At 36.7% G+C, this 24,208-nt stretch overlaps 2 protein-coding genes across 2 annotated transcripts in view; both read left to right on the forward strand.

The window, feature by feature from the left end:
• ST8SIA1 (ST8 alpha-N-acetyl-neuraminide alpha-2,8-sialyltransferase 1) overlaps positions 1–3,040 on the forward strand; it is a 155,368-nt gene extending 152,328 nt beyond the window's left edge. The window contains exon 6 of the mRNA XM_061205081.1: positions 2,884–3,040. Coding sequence (XP_061061064.1) covers positions 2,884–2,925 — 42 coding nt within the window. The 3' untranslated portion in view covers positions 2,926–3,040. The remainder of the gene's footprint in view (positions 1–2,883) is intronic.
• An 839-nt stretch (positions 3,041–3,879) lies between these two features.
• LOC133101736 (small ribosomal subunit protein uS3m-like) lies at positions 3,880–23,842 on the forward strand. Its single transcript, XM_061206677.1, has 3 exons — positions 3,880–3,936; positions 23,066–23,354; positions 23,670–23,842. The coding sequence occupies exons 1-3, from the start codon at positions 3,880–3,882 to the stop codon at positions 23,840–23,842; spliced, it is 519 nt and encodes a 172-aa protein (XP_061062660.1).
• The last annotated feature ends 366 nt before the right edge of the window (positions 23,843–24,208 follow it).

Genomic DNA, 24,208 nt, shown 5'->3' on the forward strand with positions numbered 1-24,208 from the left:
TTAGTCTTTGGAAGATAGATTGGAAGGCATATCCTTTTCTATCTACCATGGTATGTTCCCTCCAAGATAAAGAATATGCATGCACACATAAAAGAATACATATATTTGTGTACCCTCATACATAGTCTTTCACACACACACTGTTAAACAAAGCTCATTCCTGTGTGATTATGAAAGCCGAACCCACATGACCTGGGATGGCAAAAATCTGTAACTGGTGTTGGAGAGCTACAAATGCATTATGTACTACCTACTACACCTTGATATGAGAGAAGCCAGCTTACTGCATGCTGCTGTAATGCTCAAACCAGTATGAGATGCAAGCCTTACCCCCAAATCACTCCAAATGAGCAGAATTGGTTTAGTCAATGTGACTCTTCCCAACATCTCATGAGTAAGTCCTGTGTTAAGCATGGTCATCAAGGCATGGTTCACACCAGTAAAGGGATGTGAATTAGTAGCTGTTTATTCCCTTAGTAACAGGTAGGACTGCTTAGAAGGCTTGTTACCTCAGCTTCGACACAACTGCACACAAACTCTGTTGACAGATTACAAGCAGTCAGATGTGTTTACATATAAGAGAAAGGTAAATGAAACCTCACATGATCTTTGTGCTTTGGGATGCCTTAATCGAAAAGGAGACAGTAGAAATCACTAACTTTATTTTTAAGTGTCACCAAAATGTAGGTAAACTGTACCCAAAAGTTCTGCTTCATTTTTAATGGTAGAGACTTAGTATACAATATAGACTAAAACAGTTAAACAGGTGGCAGTTTTTGGTGAGTTAATTTAAAAGATACAAAGATAACAAAGCCCTTGGAAAAATTCTACATCATTGGAATTGCCAGTTTCTAAATATGATTGAATATTGAGGTTATTATAGAAATCAGCAGTTAAAATACGGCTGGTTGACATAACACAGATTCTGTTGATACTTAGAAAGTTAAGAATTTGAGAGTATTGATTCTCTGCAGATCTCATTTGCTCTTTTGATCCTATTTGGCAGCAAAAATGTAATGAGAATGTACTATGAGGGAGTTGCATTAAATATTCGCTGTGTGTACAACCCTGAATGTATTTCCTCTTTTGAGCTATTGTTATTACTTAATAACTACCTTAGAAAGGAATATATTTTTAGCTATATGTTTCATCAAAATATAAAAGGCCTAACAAAAAACATACATAAAAGTTAATAAAATATGTATCACTCAGATTAGTGCTTTAATTATTAAAATTGTTCAGATGTAACTAATGAGCTCCATAGAACCCATGTGTCACAGTTCCATTGGAGATGCCTTCTGGAAATTTTACACCTTATGATTCCTGGGCTAGGTTTATGCAATAGATTTGTACAGTGGTTAGTCTATACATTTGGGGTTTCTGAAAGGCAAAACAGAAATGGCCCAAATCGATAAAGTGTAATTAGATCAGGGCTTCTTAATGGGGTGATTCCCCTCCCCAATCTGGTGACACTTGGCAATGTCTGGAGACATTTTTGATTGTCATGATTTGGAGGGTGCTGCCAGCATCTAGTGGATAGAGGCCCGGGATCCTGCTAAACATCCTACAATGCACAGAGCATCGCCCCCTGCCCCCCAAACAAAGAATTCCCCACTTGAAAATGCCAATAGTGCCAAGGTTGAGAAACCCTGGATTAGACCAAAGTGATATTTTGATTGTTCCATATTGTCTTCAGTTAAGGATACACATACATGCTCACATCATTCAAAGTAGGACTACAGTTTAATGAGAATGTTTCCTTAGAGTAGGTTACAGTTTGGCATTATTTTATAGTGATAATTCTTAGGTATGCCATACATATTCCCTTTTCTGTGGTTAGATAGATGTATCTAAACCTAGGAGTTTTGAGTGTCTGTGTGTGTGTACGTGTGTGTAGCATAAAGTTATATATGTCCATCCTTATTGAAATATGTGTTTTCCTAAGTGAGGATCTTTCTAGAATTATCTTTCAGAGTACTCTGGCATACTCTATTACTCTTAAGAAGTTGAATTCTTTTTTATTTTTTCATCTTTATTGGAGTATAATTGCTTTACAATGTTGTGTTAGTTTCTGCTGTACAACAAAATGAATCAGCTATATGTATACATATATCCCCATATCTCCTCCCTCTTGCGTCTCCCTCCCACCCTCCCTATCCCACCCCTCTAGGTCATCACAAAGCACCGAGCTGATCTCCCTGTGCTATGCAGCTGCTTCCCACTAGCTATCCATTTTACATTTGGTAGTGTATATATGTCAATGCTACTCTCTCACTTCGTCCCAGCTTCCCCTCCCACGCCCCCCTCCGTGTCCTCAGGTCTGTTCTCTATGTCTGCGTCTTTATTCCTGCCCTGCCACTAGGTTCATCAGTACCATTTTTTTAGATTCCATATATATGCATTAGCATACTGTATTTGTTTTTCTCTTTCTGACTTACTTGACTCTGTATGACAGACTCTAAGTCCATCCACCTCACTACAAATAACTCAATTTTGTTCCTTTTCATGGCTGAGTAATATTCCATTGTATATATGTGCCACATCAAGAAGTTGAATTCTAAACTCCCATTATTTTATTTTGTTTATTTGAAATTGAGACCTTCAGAATTGGACCTCTTTCTTTGTCAAATTTGGTTGATTACATTTTAATATAACTGACCCTTAAGATGCAGCTCAGAAGAGATTCAAGTTATGGCAGACACATTTAATACAAAAGTATTTCATCATTTTTGATGCATCTGCCAAGAGAAGGTGTCACCCTCTGACATCAGTGTAATTTTTAAATTGCTTTTTAGTGACAAAAATTAGGTTGCTCCATGGGGATAAAAGAGGGGTTGAAGAGACTGAAAATGAGTACCTGATGCGAATTTTTATTTTTATTAGCTCCAACTGGAGAATTGCACTGATGTTAAGGATCATGAGTAAGGACGACCTGTGTTTGATTTTAATTAGACTTTGGTCCAATGAAGATGGCTAAAGGATTAAGTCATTCCATAACAAAGAAAAGTAATTTTTTATATGAAAGATTTTTATATGGAAGAGGACACTGGACACATATGCTTTATATAGAGTGTTTGACCAAGTTTATACAACATTGTGCATCTAAACTGTAAGTAACACAGGAAGTTAAGGAGTGCTTCCTGGATTTTGTTTCTGTAGAATTCACTTTTAGCTATTTTAACAAGGGCAGATGATCCAATGATCCAAAGTGACAGATGTTCAAACAGTACTCTGTGTTTGGCTTTGTGATGTTTTATGCCCTTTTCTGGGGTAAAAACCTTGTTTAGGTTAAATATAACTTGTACCTGAAGCAATGGGCAACATGGCTTAAAAATCTACATGGAAAATAACTGGGAAAATCCTAGGACTCTGAATTTTCCAAAAATATTCTGAGATTAGTCAAAAGATTTACAGGAATGTTACAGATAATTTCAAATAGAAATGATATCAATAACATTTCTTCTTGTCGGCAACTATGGTAGGTTGTAATTTTATTATATACCACCTCCTATTTCTCTGTTTTGAAAATCAGCCACCTAGAGTTTTCATTTCTATGTTTAAAACTACTGACTTTGTGAAATTTTTAACTGATAAATCCTTGTTAGGAGGGACTAAGAGGAAAAAAATGTCACAGTCCCCTGAAAACTTCAGGAAATGCTTACTGTGTTGTATAAAAACTTTCCCACCAGAACCAGGTAATAACTACTCTCTGTCTGTAGAGTTTCAAAGATCAAGAGCTGTAAGGACGTTTGTGGGAACTTGAGGATGAGCATGTGGAGGAATAAGTCTTGAGAACAATACTGTGCTTTTTATTTCTTCATCTTCCCAGTGTAGAGGTCTCCTCTGAGATGATCTGATTTTAGTGGGCACACAGCAGGGATGGAAGTGTGCAGGCAACTCCGAGGCACCTGCAACATAGATCAAGCCTCTTACAAAGTGAGCAGTAACAACAACTAAATACAAGTAGCAATTTTGGCAACCTCAGTGAATTGAGTGCTGGGACAAGGAAGAGGCAAGTCGAAAGGAGGAAAAACGCAGTCCCCACGCTCTCCGGACACAAGGGGTCAGAGAAGTCTCTGCCCTTGGCCTTGGCTTTCCAGCACTCTCTATCTCCGTCCACTACCAAGGAAGCTGGCCTGGCTCCGGGGTCAAGCTAGTAGCCTTGTGACTAGCGAGTTGGTGTGGAAATTTGCTGAGATGGTTAAACTTGTGCTCTCTAAATTTGGGTGTCTTGTGACAGAATTCTGGTCATCCTGACCTGATTATGGCCTTGCCAGTGTTTATTAAAAATAGAGCTTTTTTTCTCTACTCTGATGCATTTTCTGAGTTCTTGAAGCTGGGAAGATAGCACATATTCTACTAGTTCTCTAGTAGCCTAGAGAAAGTTCTGTAGCCTCTTTGAAAACCCTGGAGACTCATCCAAAGGCATCCTGAAGCCTAGACTGTCTGTCTGTTTATAAAATCCTAAATATGAAGCCGCAGTGTTTAGGATGAGCACCATAAAATTCCTATTTTGAAAGTGACAGGAGATTCGTGTGACTCTGCAATTGCTCTAAGCTTTTTTCTTCCTGGCATAAGAAAATGGATACTACTGGCTTTACCCCCAGCCTAGGCTTCTCTGAAGTTTTGACCTACATCCTAGGGGTGAGAGATTGAAATAAATACATAAATGGAAAATTCATTCAAACATAACACAAAAATTCTGCTTGTCATTGCAATAAAGAAAAAATATATGCTTCTGTCTCCTTCTTCTGATTTTCTGGTGCCGGCATTTCTGATTTCTTCCATCTCTAACTAATAAGGAGTAAATAACTTACGATAAATTGACTTACAATGCCTGTGAGCATTTGTATGATAGCCAAAGCCCATAACTATAACTTTTTAAAGCACAAAAGAGGAATTATATTTTGGTTATGGTCACTAATTTACCTACCTCCTGTGTTTGTATTGATCTCTACATTGTGCTAAAATTCTTTCTGATTTGCTTTCCTGTTGAAGCTGTGGGATAGAATCAATGATGCGAAGCTATCTGGGAGTTTTATAGAATAGTATCTAGATATATTGATCATGTCTCTTTCTGCTTCTATGTAATTAGATTTTCTCCAGTTATTTGTCATTTTAAAAGCTTATGTTTCACATGATACCAATGAACATCTAAGAGATGTGATTTTTATCCAGGGCAGAGAAAGTCAGGAGACAGGTATGTCTGTTTTTCTCTACATAGTAAGAGAAATGGAGAATTGTAATCTTAAAAAAGAGGTTTAACCAAAATGAAAAAGATACAGATAAAAATCAGGGCTTTAATGGACAGGGACCACTGGGAAGGATCTTAGTGTGCAGCAAAGAGAGAGCACAGAGGCTGCTGTCCTTGTGTCAGCCTCAAGAACCTTTTCAAAACATTTTAAAGGAAATACATTGTCATGCAGTTGTTATGGCTAATGATGGAAAGACACTAGAGAAAGCAGCGTGAGACTGTGAGAAAAGGGAGAAAAGCAGAAGTGGCACTTATTTACCTACTTGGACCCTCACGGTCTAAATGCTACCCCCCTTTCTGCCCTCTCCATGTTGGGCTTTTCTTGGTGTCTGAGCCTGAATATGTAAACACTCCCATTCCCACACCCCTCTTCCATCTCCACTTTGATTCGTACTCCCAAAATAAGATTATTTAGATCTTTTATCATGATGCAGCAGCGATAGTAGGAAGTGTTACCTTGAACTTGACCCTTTGAAACATGATGACCCTATGCTATGCATAGAGTTAGCTTTAGTCCACGGCTCCCAAAATTTTACCTCAGTAAAAGGGTTTTATATTCATGATTACTTAGGCAGACATAGATGTATTTTCTCCCCTGTGTTCCAGTGTAAACACACACACACACACCCCTTGCATTAGTTATGCCCATTGAAAAGAAAAAGATGGCTGACCTGGTGGGGGGTGGCAGAGGGTGCCTTAACTTTTTCTGGCTTGGCTCCCACTTCCTTGTGTATTTCCTTCGTGTACCCCATCACTCTAGAGGTGTAACCATGTTTGTTCCAAGTTGTATTTTTATCATCAGCAAGAACTCTTGTAAGTGTAGTGAATGTGACTATTTTATATAAATGCACAATAGTATATAGGCCTTGGAGACGTCTGATAACAGTATGTAAATATCCTTTGTTGAAGTAGTAGAACCTTCTCATAGGGAACGCCTTAGGTGATAGCCACAGGAGGACACATAGACTAAAAATGTTTGTTTTTCCAGCAAATTGTAGCATTCGTGGAATCAAGGAAACAATTTTTTTTTCTGTTTCTCATTCATTCTTTAGCACCAATCCTTTGGGCTTTCTTGTTGGTAGGTTACTAGAGACAACTCTTTCATAATATATAGGATTCACAATTTGTGATGATTGATGGCCACTGGGGTACATCAAAGTCAGAGACACTACAAGGAAGGGGGCGAGAACAGACAAGGAGAGCTCCATTGAAAACTTGCCTAAATTTTTAAAAGTCTGGAACATGATTAGAACTCCAGTTAACCATACAACATAGTTAGTCTGAAAAGCTCTGAAAAAGAAAGTTTCTCTTTAACTCAATGATTGCACATTACATAGTATTCCACATGTATGCAAGCTGTTTTTCAAGAGCAAATTTGCAGAGACTGGGGCTAAGAAAAAAATAGAAAAATTCAAATATTCTTCCTTGTACAGTAGTCTAAAAGTCCATAGATGCAGTAATTCTGGAAAAGATGTTAGATTAGACCATAACATTGAAATCACTTTTGAAGTGTACCTGGAATTACTTCTTCCTAATAAAACCAAACTCCACTGGCAGTAGGTGTGGGGAAAATCTGTGCTCTTCATTTCTTCTTTTTTTAGTTTCATAGAATATGTAGCAGGTAAGAAAAAACTTTAATTGGTACTTTTTATAGTATGACTTGAGAAAAACAGTATCTCTGTTGGTTCTGCTGAGTTGTTCTTTCCACAGAATTTAAATGCAATGTCATAGGAGGAGGTTTGCTGTAAAAACATGTCTTTTTCTTTGCTGTGTTCATTGTAATTATGGCTGGTACTGGGAAGGTTCAGTAAGTCTCAATTTCTCTATCTCCCTTACTTGGAGAAATTTTGGAAATGCACCCTGTGAATAAAATGATTTCTTTTATAGCTTGTGAAGTCTTTTTATTTCCCAGAAGCGTGTGGGTAATTCTATTTCCTTTTCTTTTCTTCCTTTATTTTGTATTCATATCAGCTACACTGATTTTTTCTTCTGGGTGAAAACTCATGCTACTTAGAAAATTATTTTAGAAATACAGAATTATAAATGCTATGAATAAGCTATAAGGACATTATTTGTACTTCTTATGCAGGTGAAAGGCACTATCTACTGGGCAAAGTAAAGTAGAAAGAATATTGAACATTTATTTAACACGGTATATGTACATGAGCCTACTTTTTCCAGGGATAACATTTTTCCTTCACGCAATGAGTCAATATCGGTATGTGTGCCCTAGAGATACTTTAATAAATTTCTAACAGGATTCAAAATATTTAGGTTCAGTGACTTTGACAAGCCTAAGTGTGCCTTCTTGTCTGAATTATTTAGATAATTGCTTCAAACTCCCATTTACCTTGAACTCTCGTGGCCCCATTCTGCCACTTTCTCAAGAGGGAGAGATATCAGAAAAAGTCACCTTGGTCCATCCTTTACCATACATTTCTCCTCAGAAATTGCTCAAGGTGCTTTGTGCAGATCTCCTTATTAATTCTCTGACTTCATTCTCACATAACAGCTTTTTTGGACTAAAGCTATTTTAGGAAAGGACATTCTATTACCTAATGTTAAATCTTCATGAGGTTTAGCTGAATCATTTGGGGGAAAAGGGCAGAGCTCCAGCATAAATGTGGGTTGCTCTAGTCTATTCTCAGATCACATGAGGAAAATAGATCTCACTTGTTTTCACCAACTATCATTAAGTAAAAAAATCTAGATATTACTGAGTCCTGCTGTTCTACTTTATTTTGGTTTAAGCATTCAAAAACAGATATTAAGAATCCAAAGGCATTAATTACTCAAGAATTCCTAAACCTAAAAAGTGTAATTACGAGTCACAGTCTATATTTTTGCTTGAAAACTTATTATTTGGATATACAGTTAGATTCTTGATGGTATGAAGGACTAAAGATTTAGGATGATTGAATTGAATCTTGTGAAGTTTATTGTGAGTGATCAGGAAACCGTGGGATGAAATTGGGGCCATATCTGTTTATGCTTGACATGTGTAATTCTGAGACATACTAACTAGTTTCTAGGATTTTGAAAGTACAGGAAAACAAATCCTTTACTTCTTTTATATGGATAGAAAATTATTTCTTTCCTCCACAAGAGTCATGGTTTCCAGGCATGAATTCAAAAATCAACCTCAATATTTGGGAACTTTTTCATCATAAACAATGCAATCGAAAGTTACATTACAAAACAATCAAGAGTTTATTGATCTCAAGATACACTTCGATTAAGAAGATTCTGACCTTTGTGTGTAGAGGAAAAGGGGACAGTAAGAATGGAGCATGAGAGTTCATTTGGTCGGTCAGCTGTAATCAACACGCCACCAGGTGGATTACTGATCTATTCAGAAATGGTTTTATTTATTTATTTATTTTTAACACAATTCCTCTTATTCTGATTCAAACTCATTATCTTTTATCAAGAACATAACAGTGTAAGTTTACTTGGCAGTCTCTCATACAAAATGTATTTCAGAGTAACCCCAAACAGTCTTTTTTTTTTTTGAACATCTTTATTGGAGTATAATTGCTTTACAATGGTGTGTTAGTTTCTGCTTTATAGTGAAGTGAATCAATATACGTATACACACATCCCCATATCCCCTCCCTCTTGCGTCTCCCTCCCACTCTCCCTATCCCACCCCTCTAGGTGGTCACAAAGCACCTAGCTGATCTCCCTGTGCTATGCGGCTGCTTCCCACTAGCTATCTATTCTACATTTGGTAGTGTATATATGTCAGTGCCACTCTCTCACTTCATCCCAGCTTACCCTTCCCCCTCCCTGTGTCCTCAAGTCCATTCTCTACATCTGCGTCTTTATTCCTGTCCTGCCCCTAGGTTCTTCAGGACCTTTTTTTTTTTTTTTTTTTAGATTCCATATACATGTGTTAGCATACAGTATTTGTTTTTCTCTTTCTGACTTACTTCACTCTGTATGACAGACTCTAGGTCTATCCATCTCACTACAAATAACTCAGTTTCGTTTCTTTTTATGGCTGAGTAATATTCCATTGTATATATGTGCCACATCTTCTTTTTTTTTTTTTTTTTTTAAACATCTTTATTGAAGTATAATTGCTTTACAATGGTGTGCTAGCTTCTGCTTTACAACAAATTGAATCAGTTACACATATACATATGTTGCCATATCTCTTCCCTCTTGCATCTCCCTCCCTCCCACCCTCCCTATCCCACCAACACATCTTCTTTATCCATTCATCTGTTGATGGACACTTAGGTTGCTTCCATGTCCTAGCTATAGAGCTGCAATGAACACTGTGGTACATGACTCTTTTTGAATTATGGTTTTCTCAGGGTATATGCTCAGTAGTGGGATTGCTGGGCCATATGGTAGTTCTATTTTTGTTTTTTGAGGAATCTCCATACTGTTCTCCATAGTGGCTGTATCAATTTACATTCCCACCAACAGTGCAAGAGGGTTCCCTTTTCTCCACACCCTCTCCAGCATTTATTGTTTGTGGATTTTTTGATGATGGCCATTCTGACTGGTGTGAGGTGATACCTCATTGTAGTTTTGATTTGCATTTCTCTAATGATTAGTGATGTTGAGCATCCTTTCATGTTTTTGTTGGCAATCTGTATATCTTTATATTGGTCCATGCTATTACTGCTTGGGCACTCAGCAGTGGCGGAAGCCAGATTATTGATTCCATGCATAACCTCCATACCTGCTAGCAAAACAACTCTGTATAGAAGCCTATAGAGAAAGTAGTGGGGTAACTGAGAAAAGAGATTAACTGGTATCTATTCAACATACTGTTTTGCCTCGATCTCTTATAAAGGTTAAGACTGAGATAGGACGGTTAATGCCTTGAGAGGTCAAGAGTGGTTATCAGTGCTTTCCATCATGGAGATGCAGCAATTTGTTCTCACTGAAATAGACATTTATTCTGGATTTGTCTCTCCTGTCCTCAATGCTTCTGCCATCACCACCATGACTTATGTACACCACCATCTACAGAAGGACTTGTGTACCATATTGGCATATACAACACACAACATCCTTTTGACCAAGGACACATTTTACAGCAAAAGAAGTATAGAAAGGAGCTTTTGCCTATGGAATTAACAAGTATTGCTCTTTACCATATCATGGAGAACATTCATTTTCAATGGGAGTGATATTGCCTCCACAAAAGGCAAAAGATTGTTTTAAGGGGCAAAAATATCTTAGATATTACAATGATTAGGGGCAAAAATTTTTTTAATTTCCTTGGAATAAGGGTGGAGGGGGGGATAATGAAAAAAGTTTGAGAAACACTGACCTAAAAGCAGTTGCCTTACAGAAAGCTGGCAGCGCCTAATAGAGATTCACTTTAAGGACCATCTGAGAGACAGTATCTTAGGAAGTTGTGGTACCATCTTACGAGACGTGGTGTATGTTTTGGACAGTAACAAGTTTCTCTTATATTTAGATATTTGGATCGTATTTAGAATATTTGGATCTGGGGAACCCAGGAATGGAAGTAGAAGTGGCCCCCGCAAATTGTGATATGTAGTGCTTGTATTACTGTTTAATTCAAAATATTTTCTAATTCCCTTGTGATTCTTCTTTAACCCATGGGTTTCTAAAAGTGTATATTTTAATTTCCAAATATGTGTAGTGTTTACTAGTATCTTTTTGGTATCTCTTTCTGACTTAATTCTGTCATGATCAGAAAATATACTATGTATGATTTAAATTTTTTGAAATTTATTGAACCTTGTTTTATGGCCCAGCTTCCATGAGCACAGTTGTTGGCTGGAGTGTGCTAAAAATGTTTACTAGGTCAACTGTATCCTTACTGACAGTTTTTTCGGTTTGCTCTTTCAATTACAGAAAAAAGAAATGTTAAAGTCTCCAAGTGTATGCCCATTCCTTTTTCAGTTCTGTGCATTTTAGCTTTATGTACTTGGAATTCTCTTGTAAACTACATACACTGAGGAGTCTGACTCCAGGTCAAACGACTGTCTGATCCTTCATGCCCTGACCACAGGTCATTCCAAGGCTTTGCCCGGCAGGCCTCGTGGGGAGAAAGCTGTCCCAGCCACACCAGGTTTGTACAGAGCTGATGCATTGATTTTCTGGAGTGAATTGCAGTCAGGGGCTCAGGACCTCCTGGGACAACCATTCTCAGATGCATGTCTGCATTCCTAGCCCAATACATATCCTCCTAATCAGGGGTCTGGATTAAGGCACTTTTCTCCACTTTAACTCAGTGCCTTTCTACTCCTAGCCCTTCTCTCTCTCCTTCCTCCTGGCCCATAGGTACATAAAGAGGCAGAAGCCTTTTGTTTAGGGCTCCTTGGTAGTGAGATGACTCCCCCATCTGCACTGCATCCATCTGACTCTCATCCAGTGCCATCCCATGAGGAAAAATGAAACCCTTAGGAACTGGCACTTGTTTTTACCTCTTGTTTGCAATGACACAGTAAGTGAATAAAGGCTTGCTTGCTACTTTCAAGTTGGTTCACTGTCCTAATTGATCACCTCGGCGGCTGATTGCTTGAGAAATAGTTTTTAAGACTGTTATATTTTCTTCATGAATTGACCCTTTATTACAGGTTTCCCCTGCTATCCAAAAGCAGAGCATTCTTACGAAACCTTTTGTAACCAGAAATGGCATGAAGTGAAGAAGCAATTCCCTTAGGACACATCTTGAAAACAGATGCACAAAATAATTTGAGATAAAGCTCAGATGCTCACAGACACAGTTCAAAGCTATGGCAGCTTGATGCTGAGATGTTGAGTGTAGTTCCTGGAGAAGGATCTTGGAGGTGCCACTGTCAGTGCCCGGGGTGTGGGCAGCCTCTATAACGGTTCACTGCAAAACAAAAGGAAGCAGCTGCATGGCACAGGGAGATCAGCTGGGTGCTTTGCGACCACCTAGAGGGGTGGGATAAGGAGGGTGGGAGGGAGACACAAGAGGCAGGGGATATGGGGATATACGTATGCATGTAGCTGATTCACTTTGTTATACAGCAGAAACTAACACAACACTGTAAAGCAATTATACTCCAATAAAGATGTTTAAAAACAAAAGACAAAAGCTGAAAGTTATTTTTAATTTTTGCCTTTTTTTTTTGTAAATGCAAAAATTCTCTTCAGAATTCCTTCCATTAGCAAAAACAGGTACTAATGTATGTCTTTCATAGAAGCAAAATGGTGTAAAGCAAATTTTTGAAAAGTGGGGGGTACCTGTATTAACATTTATAACAATATAAATATTATGCTCTAAATAAATATCAAGATAAATATATAAATAAAATGTTTTTCTTTACTTCTGGTCATAAACCTTGTTTTGAAGTCTACTCTGTCTGACATTAATAAAGACTCACAAGATTCCTTATGATTACTATTTTCATGGTATATCTTTTTCCATTTTTTAACTTTCCTTATTGTTATATTTATTTTTAAAATGCATCGCTTGTAAACAACTTATAGTTGGGTCTTGTTTAGCTTTGTATCTATTTTGACAATTCTATCCTTTAATTGGAATGTTTAACCCCTTTATACTTAACGTAATTGTTGATATGGCTGGTTTTAAGTCTGCCATCTTGCTATTTGTTTTCTATTGGCTTGCTCTGTTCCTTTTTTCCTTCCATGTTGCTTTCTTGTTTTCTTTTAGATTAATCATGTGTTTTCTTAGTGTCTTATTTATCTCCCTTATTGGATTTCAATCTATGCTTTTATTTTAATTGTTGCTCTAGGAATTATAATATGTACCTTTAATCACAGTATAACTTGAATTAATATACCACCTTATATGTAATATTAGAAGTTTGCAATAGTATAAGTCACTTTACTCTGTCTCTCCTGTCCTTTTTTCCCTATTGTTGTGTGTTGTGAAGTAAATGTTTACATTCCCCCAAAATTCATACATTGAAACTCTACCTACAATGTGATGGTATTAGGACGTGGGGCTTTTGATAGTAATTAGGATTCAATGAGGTCATGAGGGTGGAGCCCTCATGAATGGGATTAGTGCACTTATAAGAGCCACCAGAGAGTTTGCTTCCTCTCTCTGCTATCATATGAAGACACAACAAGAAATCAGAAATCTGAAACCTGGAAGAGAGGCCTCACCAGAACTTGACCATGGTGGCACACTGATCTCAGACTTCCAGCCTACAGAAATGTGAGAAGTAATTTTTTTGTTGTTTATAAGCCACCCAGTCTATGGTACTTTGTTATAGCGGCTCAAACTGACATGAAGACAACATGTGTTTTATTACCATGTATTTTATAAACCCTGTAATACAGTATTGTTGTTTTGCTTAGTCTTTCAAAGAAATTGGGATATTAAAATATACTTTGCTTATTTACCCCCATGTACTAATTTCATGCTTTATCATCCTTTCTGGTATCATTTCTCAACAACTTGATGAAATTCCTTCAGCTTTTCTGGTAGTGCTGGCAGTAAAATCTCTCACAGCTTTTGTTTATCTGAAAATGTCTATAGTTCATTTTCATTTTTGAAAGATGTTTTACTGGGTACAGAAATATAGCTTGACAGTTTTTATTTTAACATTTAAACTATGTCATTCCATTGTCTTCTGGTTTGCCTTGTGTTTGATGAGGCTTTTGCTTAAATTATTGTCATATATGTGATTTCAGCTTCTTTTTCACCCTCTAGTTCTTTTAGAATTTTTTTATCTTTGAGTTTCAGCACTTTGACAGAGGTTTTATCTTTGGATTTAGCAGCAGCAGTCTCCAGTTCTAGGCATCACCAGAATGTGCAAAACTATGTAAGTTCTTGTGTTTTTCAGGCCCAGCTTAACTAACCTTTTCACATCAAAATGGTTCTTATGGTGGTTTAGTAAGCAGGGAGATGTCAGGCCAAGTAATTATTGTTGCACCTGAGGATTTTACCAGTCCCCTCTGCTCTGCTTGCTAATAGCTTGACAAGTTTATTATTGTTGTTGTTATCATTATTATTATTATTATTTAATAGACAAGCTACCCAAGATCTGTGTGGGACATGAACATTACACTTTAGTTAAAACAAAATTAGGTTGCTAATAAATTAGGTTGCTAATAAAAACAATTTTATTTGGGGGTATTTTATGTACCACACAATTAACCCACTGTAAATGTACAGTTTGATGATTTTTAGTAAAATTTATAGTTGTGAAACCATTATCAGAGTCCAATTTTATAACCCTTCTATCATCCCCCAAAGTTTCCTAATTCCAGTAGCCAACCCTGGCTCTCAGCCCTCACCCCAGACAACTGTGGATCTGCTTTCAGCCTCTATAGTTTGGCCTTTTCTGGAAACTTTATATAAATGGAATACTACAGTATTCAGTCATTTATGTCTGGTTTCTTTCATTTAGTAGAATGTTTTTGAGATTCATCCCTGTCATTGCATGTATCAATAGTTTGTTCCTTTTTATTGCTGAATAGCATTCCATTGCATTCATTTAACACATTTTGCTTATTAATTCAACAGTTGATGTACATTTGGGCCAGTTTAGGCCCTTGGCTATTTTGAATAATGCTGCTATGAACATTTGTGTGCATATTACTGATCCACATGGTAAGATTTTCCTTTTAAGAAACTACTAAAACTGTTTTGCAAAGTAGCTATACACATTTTACACACCCAACATAAATGTATGATTGTTTCTTCACATACTCAATAACCGTTGGTATTGTTAGTCTTTTAAAAAATATCCCTCTTCTCAATGGGTATAGAGTGAAAAAGTTCTAGAGAACTTCTGTACGACGTTGTGCCTTTAGTTCGTATTATTATACTGCATACTTAAACCTCTGTGAAGAGGGTATATATCATGTTATATGGTTCTTATCATAATAAAAAATTATAATGATAAAAAATAAAATAAATAAAAATATCCTTCTTACTGTGTAATGGTATCTCTATGGAGTTTTAATTTTCTTTTCCCTAATGACTAATTGAGTATGTTTTCAGTGCTTATTAGTCACTTATATTTCTTCTTTGGTGAACTGTCTATTAAAATCCTTTGCATTGCACATTTGGAGGGGGGAGTGTTTCCTCTTATTATTGAGTTCTTAGATTTAAAAAATGTATTTTGTATGCACATCCTTTTTCAGATATAATATTTGGAAATATTTTTCCTTGTTTGAATTATTTCTTCATTTTATTAATGTTGTCTCTTGAAAATTAAAAATATTTCATTTTTACGAAGTTGATTTTATGTTTTTCCTTAAAGATAGTGCTTTTGATGTCATCTGCAAGTGAAGACACATGTATTTCTTTTTTTCAATAAGCATGTCTTTAATTTTATTCTTGCCTTACTGAACTGGCTAGAATCACAAGCACAATGTTGAATAGAAATGCTGAGAATAGACATCTTTGCCTTATTCCTGATCTTAAATAAAAACATTTCATCTTTCAGCATTAATACAATACTAGCTCTAGTTTTTTTTGTATATGCTCCTTATCAGAATGAAAAATTTGAATTCTATTCCTGGTTTTTTGAGAGTTGTTACCATGGATGACTATTGCTACTTACAAATGCATTATTGTGTACCTATTGAGATGAACATCTTTATTTTCTTTATTTTATTAATGTGGTGTATTAAATTAATCAAGTTTAAGATATTAAACCAACCTTGCATAACTGTGATAAACTCCACTTTCTCATGTCGTTTAAAGTTTTTATGTGTTTCAGGATTTGGTTTGCTAGTGTTTTAGTAAGAATTTTGTTTCCATGTTCATGAGGAACGCGTTCATTGGGATGTTTGCTTCCTTGTCATATCTTTGTCTGGCTTTGATATTAGGGTAAAACTGACTTCATAAAATAAGTTAGGATGTGTTTCTACCTCTGCTTTCTGAAAGCAGAGTGGTACAGCAACTATGGAAAACAGTACGGAGGTTCTTTAAAAAACTAAAAATAGAGCTACCATATGATCCAGCAACCCCACTCCTGGGCATATATCTGGAGAAAACCATAATTCGAAAAGATACATGCACCCCAATGTTCATTGCAGCACCATTTACAAGAGCCAGGACATGGAAGCAACCTAAATGTCCATTGACAGATGAATGGATATAGAAGATGTGGTACATATATACAATGGAAAGTTACTCAGCCATAAAAAAAAAAAAAAATGAAATAATGCCATTTTCAGTGACATGGATGGACCTAGAGACTGTCAGACTGAGTGATGTATAAATCAGACAGAGAATGACAAATATATGGTATCACTTATATGTGGAATCTAAAAAAATGGTACAAATGAACTTATTTACAAAAGAGAAATAGAGTCACAAATGTAGAAAACAAACTTATGGTTACCAAGGGGGAAAGGGATGGGGAGGGATAAATTGGGAGATTGGGGTTGACATATACACACTGCTATATATAAAATAGATAACCAATAAGAACTTAATAACTAATATTAATACTCTGTACTCAATACTCTGTAATGACCTACTCAATACTCAATACTCTGTAATGACCTATATGGAAAAAGAATCTAAAAAACAGTGGATATATATATAACAGATTCACTTTGCTGTACAGCAGAAACTAACACAACATGTAAATCAACTATACTCCAATAAAAATTAGTTTAAAATAAATAAATAGATAAATAAATAAATACAAATAAAATAATTTGAAAGGAAAAACAAAACTCTTCTTTTAAAAATGACAGGAAACACAAAATTACCAAATTCATCTACCAATATTTGACAAATTTAAAAATTAATGCAGAAATCTAGCAAGGTTACCAGATATAAGATCAACATATGAAAGTCAATTTTATTTTTTTATCACTACTACTTTCTAACAGCTAGAAAATGCAATTTGAAAAATAAAATTACTTTATTTCATAGCAACAAAAATAATGAAATGTCAATCCATGACAAATACAACAAAAATTTCAGAGGTCTTTTACAAGGTAATTATAAAATCTATTGACAGTAAAGAAGATCTACATTAATTGAGAGATGCACTATATTCATGAACAAAAAGATTCAATATCTTAAAGATGTCATTGCTCCTAAAATTGATCTAGACCTAGAGAGTTTGTTGTGTAACTTAACTTGTAATTTATATGGAAAAAGAAAGAATCAAGAATAGCCAAGGCAACTCAAGTTAGTTTTCAATGAGCTTCTCCTTTAACCATTAAGATACATGGGCATGAAATGCATCAGAAATCAAACTACTGTGTGAGTTATGGGTAGCTGTTGACACCAATTCCAAGTAACTTTAGATAGCCCACCATTAACCCAACCATTATCCATCCAATTATTTTGCCATTTATACATAATGCACTTTTGGAGAAGATCTCATTGTTAGATTTCATGTTGTGGCTTAAATATATGGAGATAATTGTTCAGTCATCAGTAATTATGCATATTATCATAGTGACATGCTGATTTTTTCAGTTTATTGAGAAATAATTGATATAAATCACTGTATAAGTGTATAGCATACAGCATGATGGTTTGATTTGCATATATTGTGAAATAATTAAAATAAGTTCAGCTAACATCCATCTTCTTATATAGACACAATAAAAATAAAAGAAGAAAAGAAGAAAGGAATATAATTTTTCTCCTTGTGATGAGAACTCTTAGGATTTACTCTCTTAATTTTCCTATATATCATACAATGGTGTTAGCTATAGTCATATGTTGTATGTTACATACTTAGTACTTATTTATCTTATAACTGGAAGTTTGTAGCTTTTGACCACCTTCCTCCAATTCCCCCTCCCCCTCCCCTCCACCTTTGGTAACCACAAATCTGATCTATTTTTCTAAGAGTTTAGTTTTCTAGGTTTTTATGGGGGTTTTTTAGATTCCACATGTAAGTGAGATCATATAGTATTTGTTTTTCTCTATCTGACTTATTTCACTTAGCATAATGCCTTCAAGGTCCATACGTGTTCTTGCAAATGGTAGGTTTCCTCGTTTTTGTTGTTGTTTTTATGACTGAATAACATTCCATCATATATATATATGTATATATATAACATTACATATATATAAAGTTATATATATAACAGTCCATCATATATATATATATATATATATATATATACATGTATATATATATATCTCACAACTTCTTTATACATTCATCCATTGATGGACATTTAGGTTGTTTCCATGTCTTGGCTATTGTAAATAATGCTGCTATGAACATGGGGGTGCAAATATCTTTTCCAGTTAGTGCTTTTGTCACCTCTGGGTATATTCCCAGAAGCAGAATTGCTGGATCATATGGTAGTTCTATTTTTAATTCTTTGAGGATCCTCCACACTGTTTTCCATAGTGGCTGTAGATATGCTGATTTTTATTACTTGTGTTCACTGTCTTGATCTCTTTAATACTTCTAACATTGTCAATATGATTTTGAGAAGTGTTTCTACCTTGAGATTCACCAGGATTTTCAATTTACCATTATTACTGTTTCCAGTTTTACCTCAAATGAATCCTGTGTCATTACAAGTAAACCACTTCTGTTCCAAAAAATCAGGAAGGTGCTGACAAGTTAACATCTTACTGATAGTCTGTGCAATGCGCAAATAGGTCACATCAGTCACTCATTACTTTGAAGTTTCTTTTATCTATTCAGAGGGAGAGTTGCAAATTTTCCCACTTCTGGCTGCATTGCTTGGCACATAATAAGCAATCTTTTTGCATGCATCTCAGTAATAGAATGCAACACAGCTCTATCGATTTCTGGGTCTCTTCCCCTCTTAGGCCTTGTAGGAAACTTGTTGTTGTTTTGCAGCACAACCTGGAATTCTTTCAAAACATAATCAATTTACACTAATTGATTTATATCCCACTGCATAATTTTCTTGCCTTTTTTGCATACACAATAGCTTTATGTTTTAAAGCCAAGTATGGCTCTGTCTCTCTATGTGTATGTGTATGTGTGTGCATGTATAAATATAGATATAGATATGCAGTTAGTGTATCTTAGTATATATCTTTTAAAATATATTCAAACGACAGTTAAATTTAACAAACTTGATAGAAACAATGCTCATAACTGATGTGAGAAGTGCCATAACCAAGTGTGCACACGTGTAAGCAATGGCAACAATGCCATGATTACTGCTTAGCCAAGAGTGACCTTGAAAGGCATCGATAAGATGCTGTTTGGCAGCTGTTTGTCAGAAATGTTAAAATGTGAAAAGATGTATCTTAGAATCAATGACACACTTTATCTTCCATTAATGGGTTGAATGAAAAGAACTTTGGGAAGGAGGCTGAAGCATAGTCGGTGCTGCTGTCCTGGAGAATTAATGAGTTTTAATATTCTAAAACTGATCTTTCCCCTCAGAAGAATAAATTAGAGAGATGAGAAAAGGAAAGCATCTTGAATTAAAGAAGTGAGTCCAAGATCATTCCCTTGAAAACTTGCTTAAATTCCTGTTAATCTGGGCTCCTTCACACAGCTCTTTTTGCACACTAGGGGGCTCTCACACACAACAACACGTCAAGTGAAATATTGATAGCCTAGTTTTTTTTGTTTTTTGTTTTTGTTTTTTTAATGTCATGTTCCCTCAACAAATATTTATTGAGCATGAGTTGTTAGGCATTATACTGAACTTTTTGAGGAGCATAAAAATTACTATGTTCTGTACTCAGCCTGTAGGAGATCTACAATTTGGTAAGGGAGATAAAACATGTATAAAAATTAAAATAAAGGGAGGCATGAGACAAGTGTTGGCAAACTAGAACAAAGAATTATAAAAATTCAAAGGAGTAGTGAGCCCTTGCCCAGTTTAAATTTCTTTGACTTGAAAAAAGTGTCATCTCCCTAATGCAGTGGCCAGCCCCTGTGTTTCAGGCAATCGTCCTCTCTGAGGTTTGTGGGAGGGGTAAGAGCAGAAGCAACCACCTCTTGCTAGTGGCTTCGAGGGGTAGCTGAGGTAGTGCTGGCAGCATGTGCTTATTCTTGTCTTTCTCTCCCTTCTTCCCTGTTTTTCACAGAATTCCCTTCTATCTTTGCCTTCTTTCTCGGGATATTCCAAACCATAATGACCTGGCAGTGACTCTAATATACAGTCTTAATCTTAAGGGTTGCATTGTGGACTAAAGAAGTTGTCCACCCCAGTTTCAAGGTAAATTCTGGAACGTGTTTTTCTTCCCAGGGAATTATCGTGGCCATCAATTCCCTGGCCTTCCCAGGGAATTATTGTGACCATTATTGTGGTGTTGGCCACAATAATGGTGTTGGCCTCTTACTAATATTACTGTATGTGCATTTTCCAGTGTTGCCAAAATTGCAATGAAATGTTCGTAGCCCCCTGAATTAGAGACGCAAACTGGCAGAGCAGGAGCAGAAAGAAGCCTGCAGAAATACTGACCTCCTTCCATTACCATCATGCATATGCATTTTTGCCCACTTTCTACCCAGGCTATTTTCTGGCCTTACTTTCTGAGCTCCTAGACACACCCCAAAGCTATAGTCTTTGGGACTTTTTGAAGTCTTTCCCGAGAATCCAAGAGGTCTACTCAATTCTAAGAGCCCAAGGCAAAAAAAAAATTCTCTCCTTTCTCTTTTGGCTTTCCTTCTCAATTGAGAAACTGCTCTTTGAAGATTCATTTTAATTATTTATTTAAAAATCCAAATTTAAAAGAACCATCGAACTTAAAAAGTTGTAAAAATCCTACTCCCGTATAACCTTTACTCAGAGACAACAGTCATTAATGTTTTGCTCGTATCTGCTTTATTTATCTCTCTAATCATTGCCACTATTATTTTTGATGAAATATTTGAGAGTAAATTGCAGACGCAATGATCCTTTAATCCCAAATTCTTCAGTGTATATCTCCTAACAACAAAGACATTTTCTTGCATAACCATAGTATAAAGATAATTTCAGAAATTTAATGTTGATATAACAGTATTATCTTACATAAGTTTCTATTCATATTTTATCAATTGTCCCATTTGTGTCCTTTATAACTATTTTTTTTTTTCTGTTCTAAGATCCAGTCTAGGAGCACATAGTGCATTTAGTTGTCATAACTGTTTAGTCTCCTTCAATCTGGAACTATTCCCCTGTCTTTAACATTGAAAAATTTTAAGAGTTCAGATCAATTGAATGTCTCTGAATTTGGGTTTGTCTGATAGCCTCACATGATTAGATTCTGTTAATGCATTTTTTGGCAGGAATGCTACAAATTCTGTGACTATTGTATCAAGAGACATACGATTCCCCTCCTTAGGGCTTGAAACGTTTTTTTCTTCCCGAAGCAATGTGAGAGTGTTCATTACCCCACAACCTCACCAAAAAAAGTGTGTTGTCAAGCTTTTGAATTTATTGTCAATGTGATAGGTAAAAAATGGTATCTTAATATAGTTTTTAAAATCTTTATTGAAGTAGAATTTAAAAGCAATAACATGAATACATTTTAAGTGCACAGCGTGATGAGTTTTTGACACATGATGTAAGGTATAGACTATGTCTATCACTTTAAAAAGTTTCTTGTTCTCCTTCTCAGTAAATTCCCCCAATCCTGGCCCCAGAAAACCACTGTTTGCTTTCTGACACTATAGGTTAGGTTTTTGTACTCTAGAATTTCACACAAATGGAATCATATGGTATGTACACATTTGTGTCTGGAAGGAAGAAAATACTGGTAGTATCCCTATCGTAGATTAGAGATTTCTCATTCTTAATATGATCCAATTTAGGCTAAATGGCCTGAATATATATAGATTATAAGTAAAACTGAATTCCTCTAATTTTAAAATGCAATTTCTACTCTGACTTTTAAAATTGGTCTTCTTACTATGCCAATGTACTAATTCCCAAAGAATGGCAGAATTATAGCATCTGTAGGAATCTCAAGACATCATTTTTATAAGTTCTATCCTTACTGTCAAATAACTTTTTGTAAACCTTCTGTGACAAGGATTCTGTACCTTCCAAAGAAATTACTCTCCATTTTAGAGTAACCTTCTTTCTCCCTTGGGAAGCTATATTGGGATCAGTGGTTAGTTCTTAAAAAGAAAAGAACTCTGAGTACAAAGTTTAACTCTACCTTTCCAAATAAATGTATTCTGAGCAAGTGTTGTAAGTGTTATATAGGGGAGGGGTATAAATGCTGTCATTTATTAAATTGTCTTTTCTCTCTGGGTTCTTGATTTGTCAGGGGGCACATCGCGCCAATAATTTTATTAAAGAGTTGATCCCATACCGTCTTAACTTTTCACTGTGTCATAGGTGTCTCTTCCAAGGTTTAGGAGAAAAAAAAGTAACTGCATCTTTGATACTTAATTTAGCACTGATTTCACTCTGTGTTAGGGCTGCTTTTAGCAACCTTTGAGACTCTGTGTGTGAGCCCAGTGTACAAACTGAGCTGATGAAATAAAGGAAGACCCACTTGATTGAAACATCTAATAACCCTCGCACAAATCAATCCCTACCATACTTGTATTCAAAGCTAAGCTTCTTGGTTGCTCTGAATCAATACATGTGAGAGATTCAAAAGAAGAACAGCAATTAATCGTCAGTACTAGAAATATTCACTGTTCCGGTATAAAACACTTTCCAAAACTGAACCTCATTTGCATAAAGTGTTATCTCTGATTCAATAGCTAAATGAGGAACTAAAGCCCTGATATTTAAAGTCAGTGATGCTTTGGTTCAGTTTGCTTTTCAGATGGTATTTTTTTTTTGGTTGGTAGAAAATGACACACGGAAAGAACACGGGGAGGAGAGGAGAGTGGCAGGCCAGGAAGGTGGAGAAAATAAGGGCATATTTAGCCCCTGAAAAGACAAACGTTAAAAAATCGATAACTTTAGGGCCCAAGGTGGCAGTGCCCATATGCACTCTAGAACCGGAAGCTGCCAGGAGTCTCGCGAGCCTTGCACACCTCTCCTCCCTCTCCCACCTCTCGCGAGGTCGGCGCTAAGAACCGGGTGGCCCGAGTTCGACTGGGCAAGGGGGACAAGCTAGTGACCTGCGAGGAGGCGCACGCGCCTCACCACATCACCCACCGCAAGGACTGGCTGGCACTGCACACAGGTAACCTGGATGGGGAGGACCAGGCTACAGAGCGAGCGGTGGAAGATGTCTTCCTTCGCCAGTTTCTGTTGGGCATCTTCCCCGGCTGCCTCCCCGACCAGCTTATTCTTTTTTTTTTTTTTTTAAAGATCGATTGATTGATTGATTTCTATGTTGGGTTTTCGTTTCTGTGCTAGGGCTTTCTCTAGTTGCGGCAAGCGGGGGCCACTCTTCATCGCGGTGCATGGGCCTCTCACTATCCCGGCCTCTCTTGTTGCGGAGCACAGGCTCCAGACGCGCAGGCTCAGTAATTGTGGCTCACGGGCCCAGCTGCTCCGCGGCATGTGGGATCCTCTCAGACCAGGGCTCGAACCGGTGTCCCCTGCATTAGCAGGCAGATTCTCAATCACTGCGCCACCAGGGAAGTCCCCGACTAGCTTATTCTAAAGCGCCAGGCTAACCAGGTGGAGATCTGTGCCCTGGTCCTGAGGCAGCTGCCTGCGCACAGGTTCTCCTTCCTTGTGGGCTACGGTGAGACTCTGCTGTCCCACTTTTACAAGTGTCCTGTGCATCTCCAAACTGTGCCCTCAAAGATTGTGTATATCTAGGACAACTGCCTTTTTTTGCATCAGGCTCTAGCCTGCAAAGGACAGACATTTGTGGAAAAGGACTGAAGTAGAAATAGGGGAAATACATCCCCTCAGACTACTGAGGGGATGTATTTGTCTTCAAAGCGGCTGTTGAATAAATAGACTCTCCATGTTGTCTTGCCTCTGGGTCTGTGTAGAGAACTAGAATAGGGTTTCTTTGAAGATGCTCCAGCGGTCCCAGGAAGGCTGCCGGTTACCTGAGGTTTAGGTAATAGCTACAGTTCAATGAGTGTCTTGTGCCAGTCACTGTGTCAGGAACTTTACCTGAAGTTCTTTATTTTCACTTAAAATGGAAAGATCCGTTTTTGGAGATTATAAAGCATG

This window comes from Eubalaena glacialis, chromosome 11 (genome assembly GCF_028564815.1).
Source record: "Eubalaena glacialis isolate mEubGla1 chromosome 11, mEubGla1.1.hap2.+ XY, whole genome shotgun sequence".
Classification (NCBI taxonomy): Eukaryota; Metazoa; Chordata; class Mammalia; order Artiodactyla; family Balaenidae; genus Eubalaena; species Eubalaena glacialis.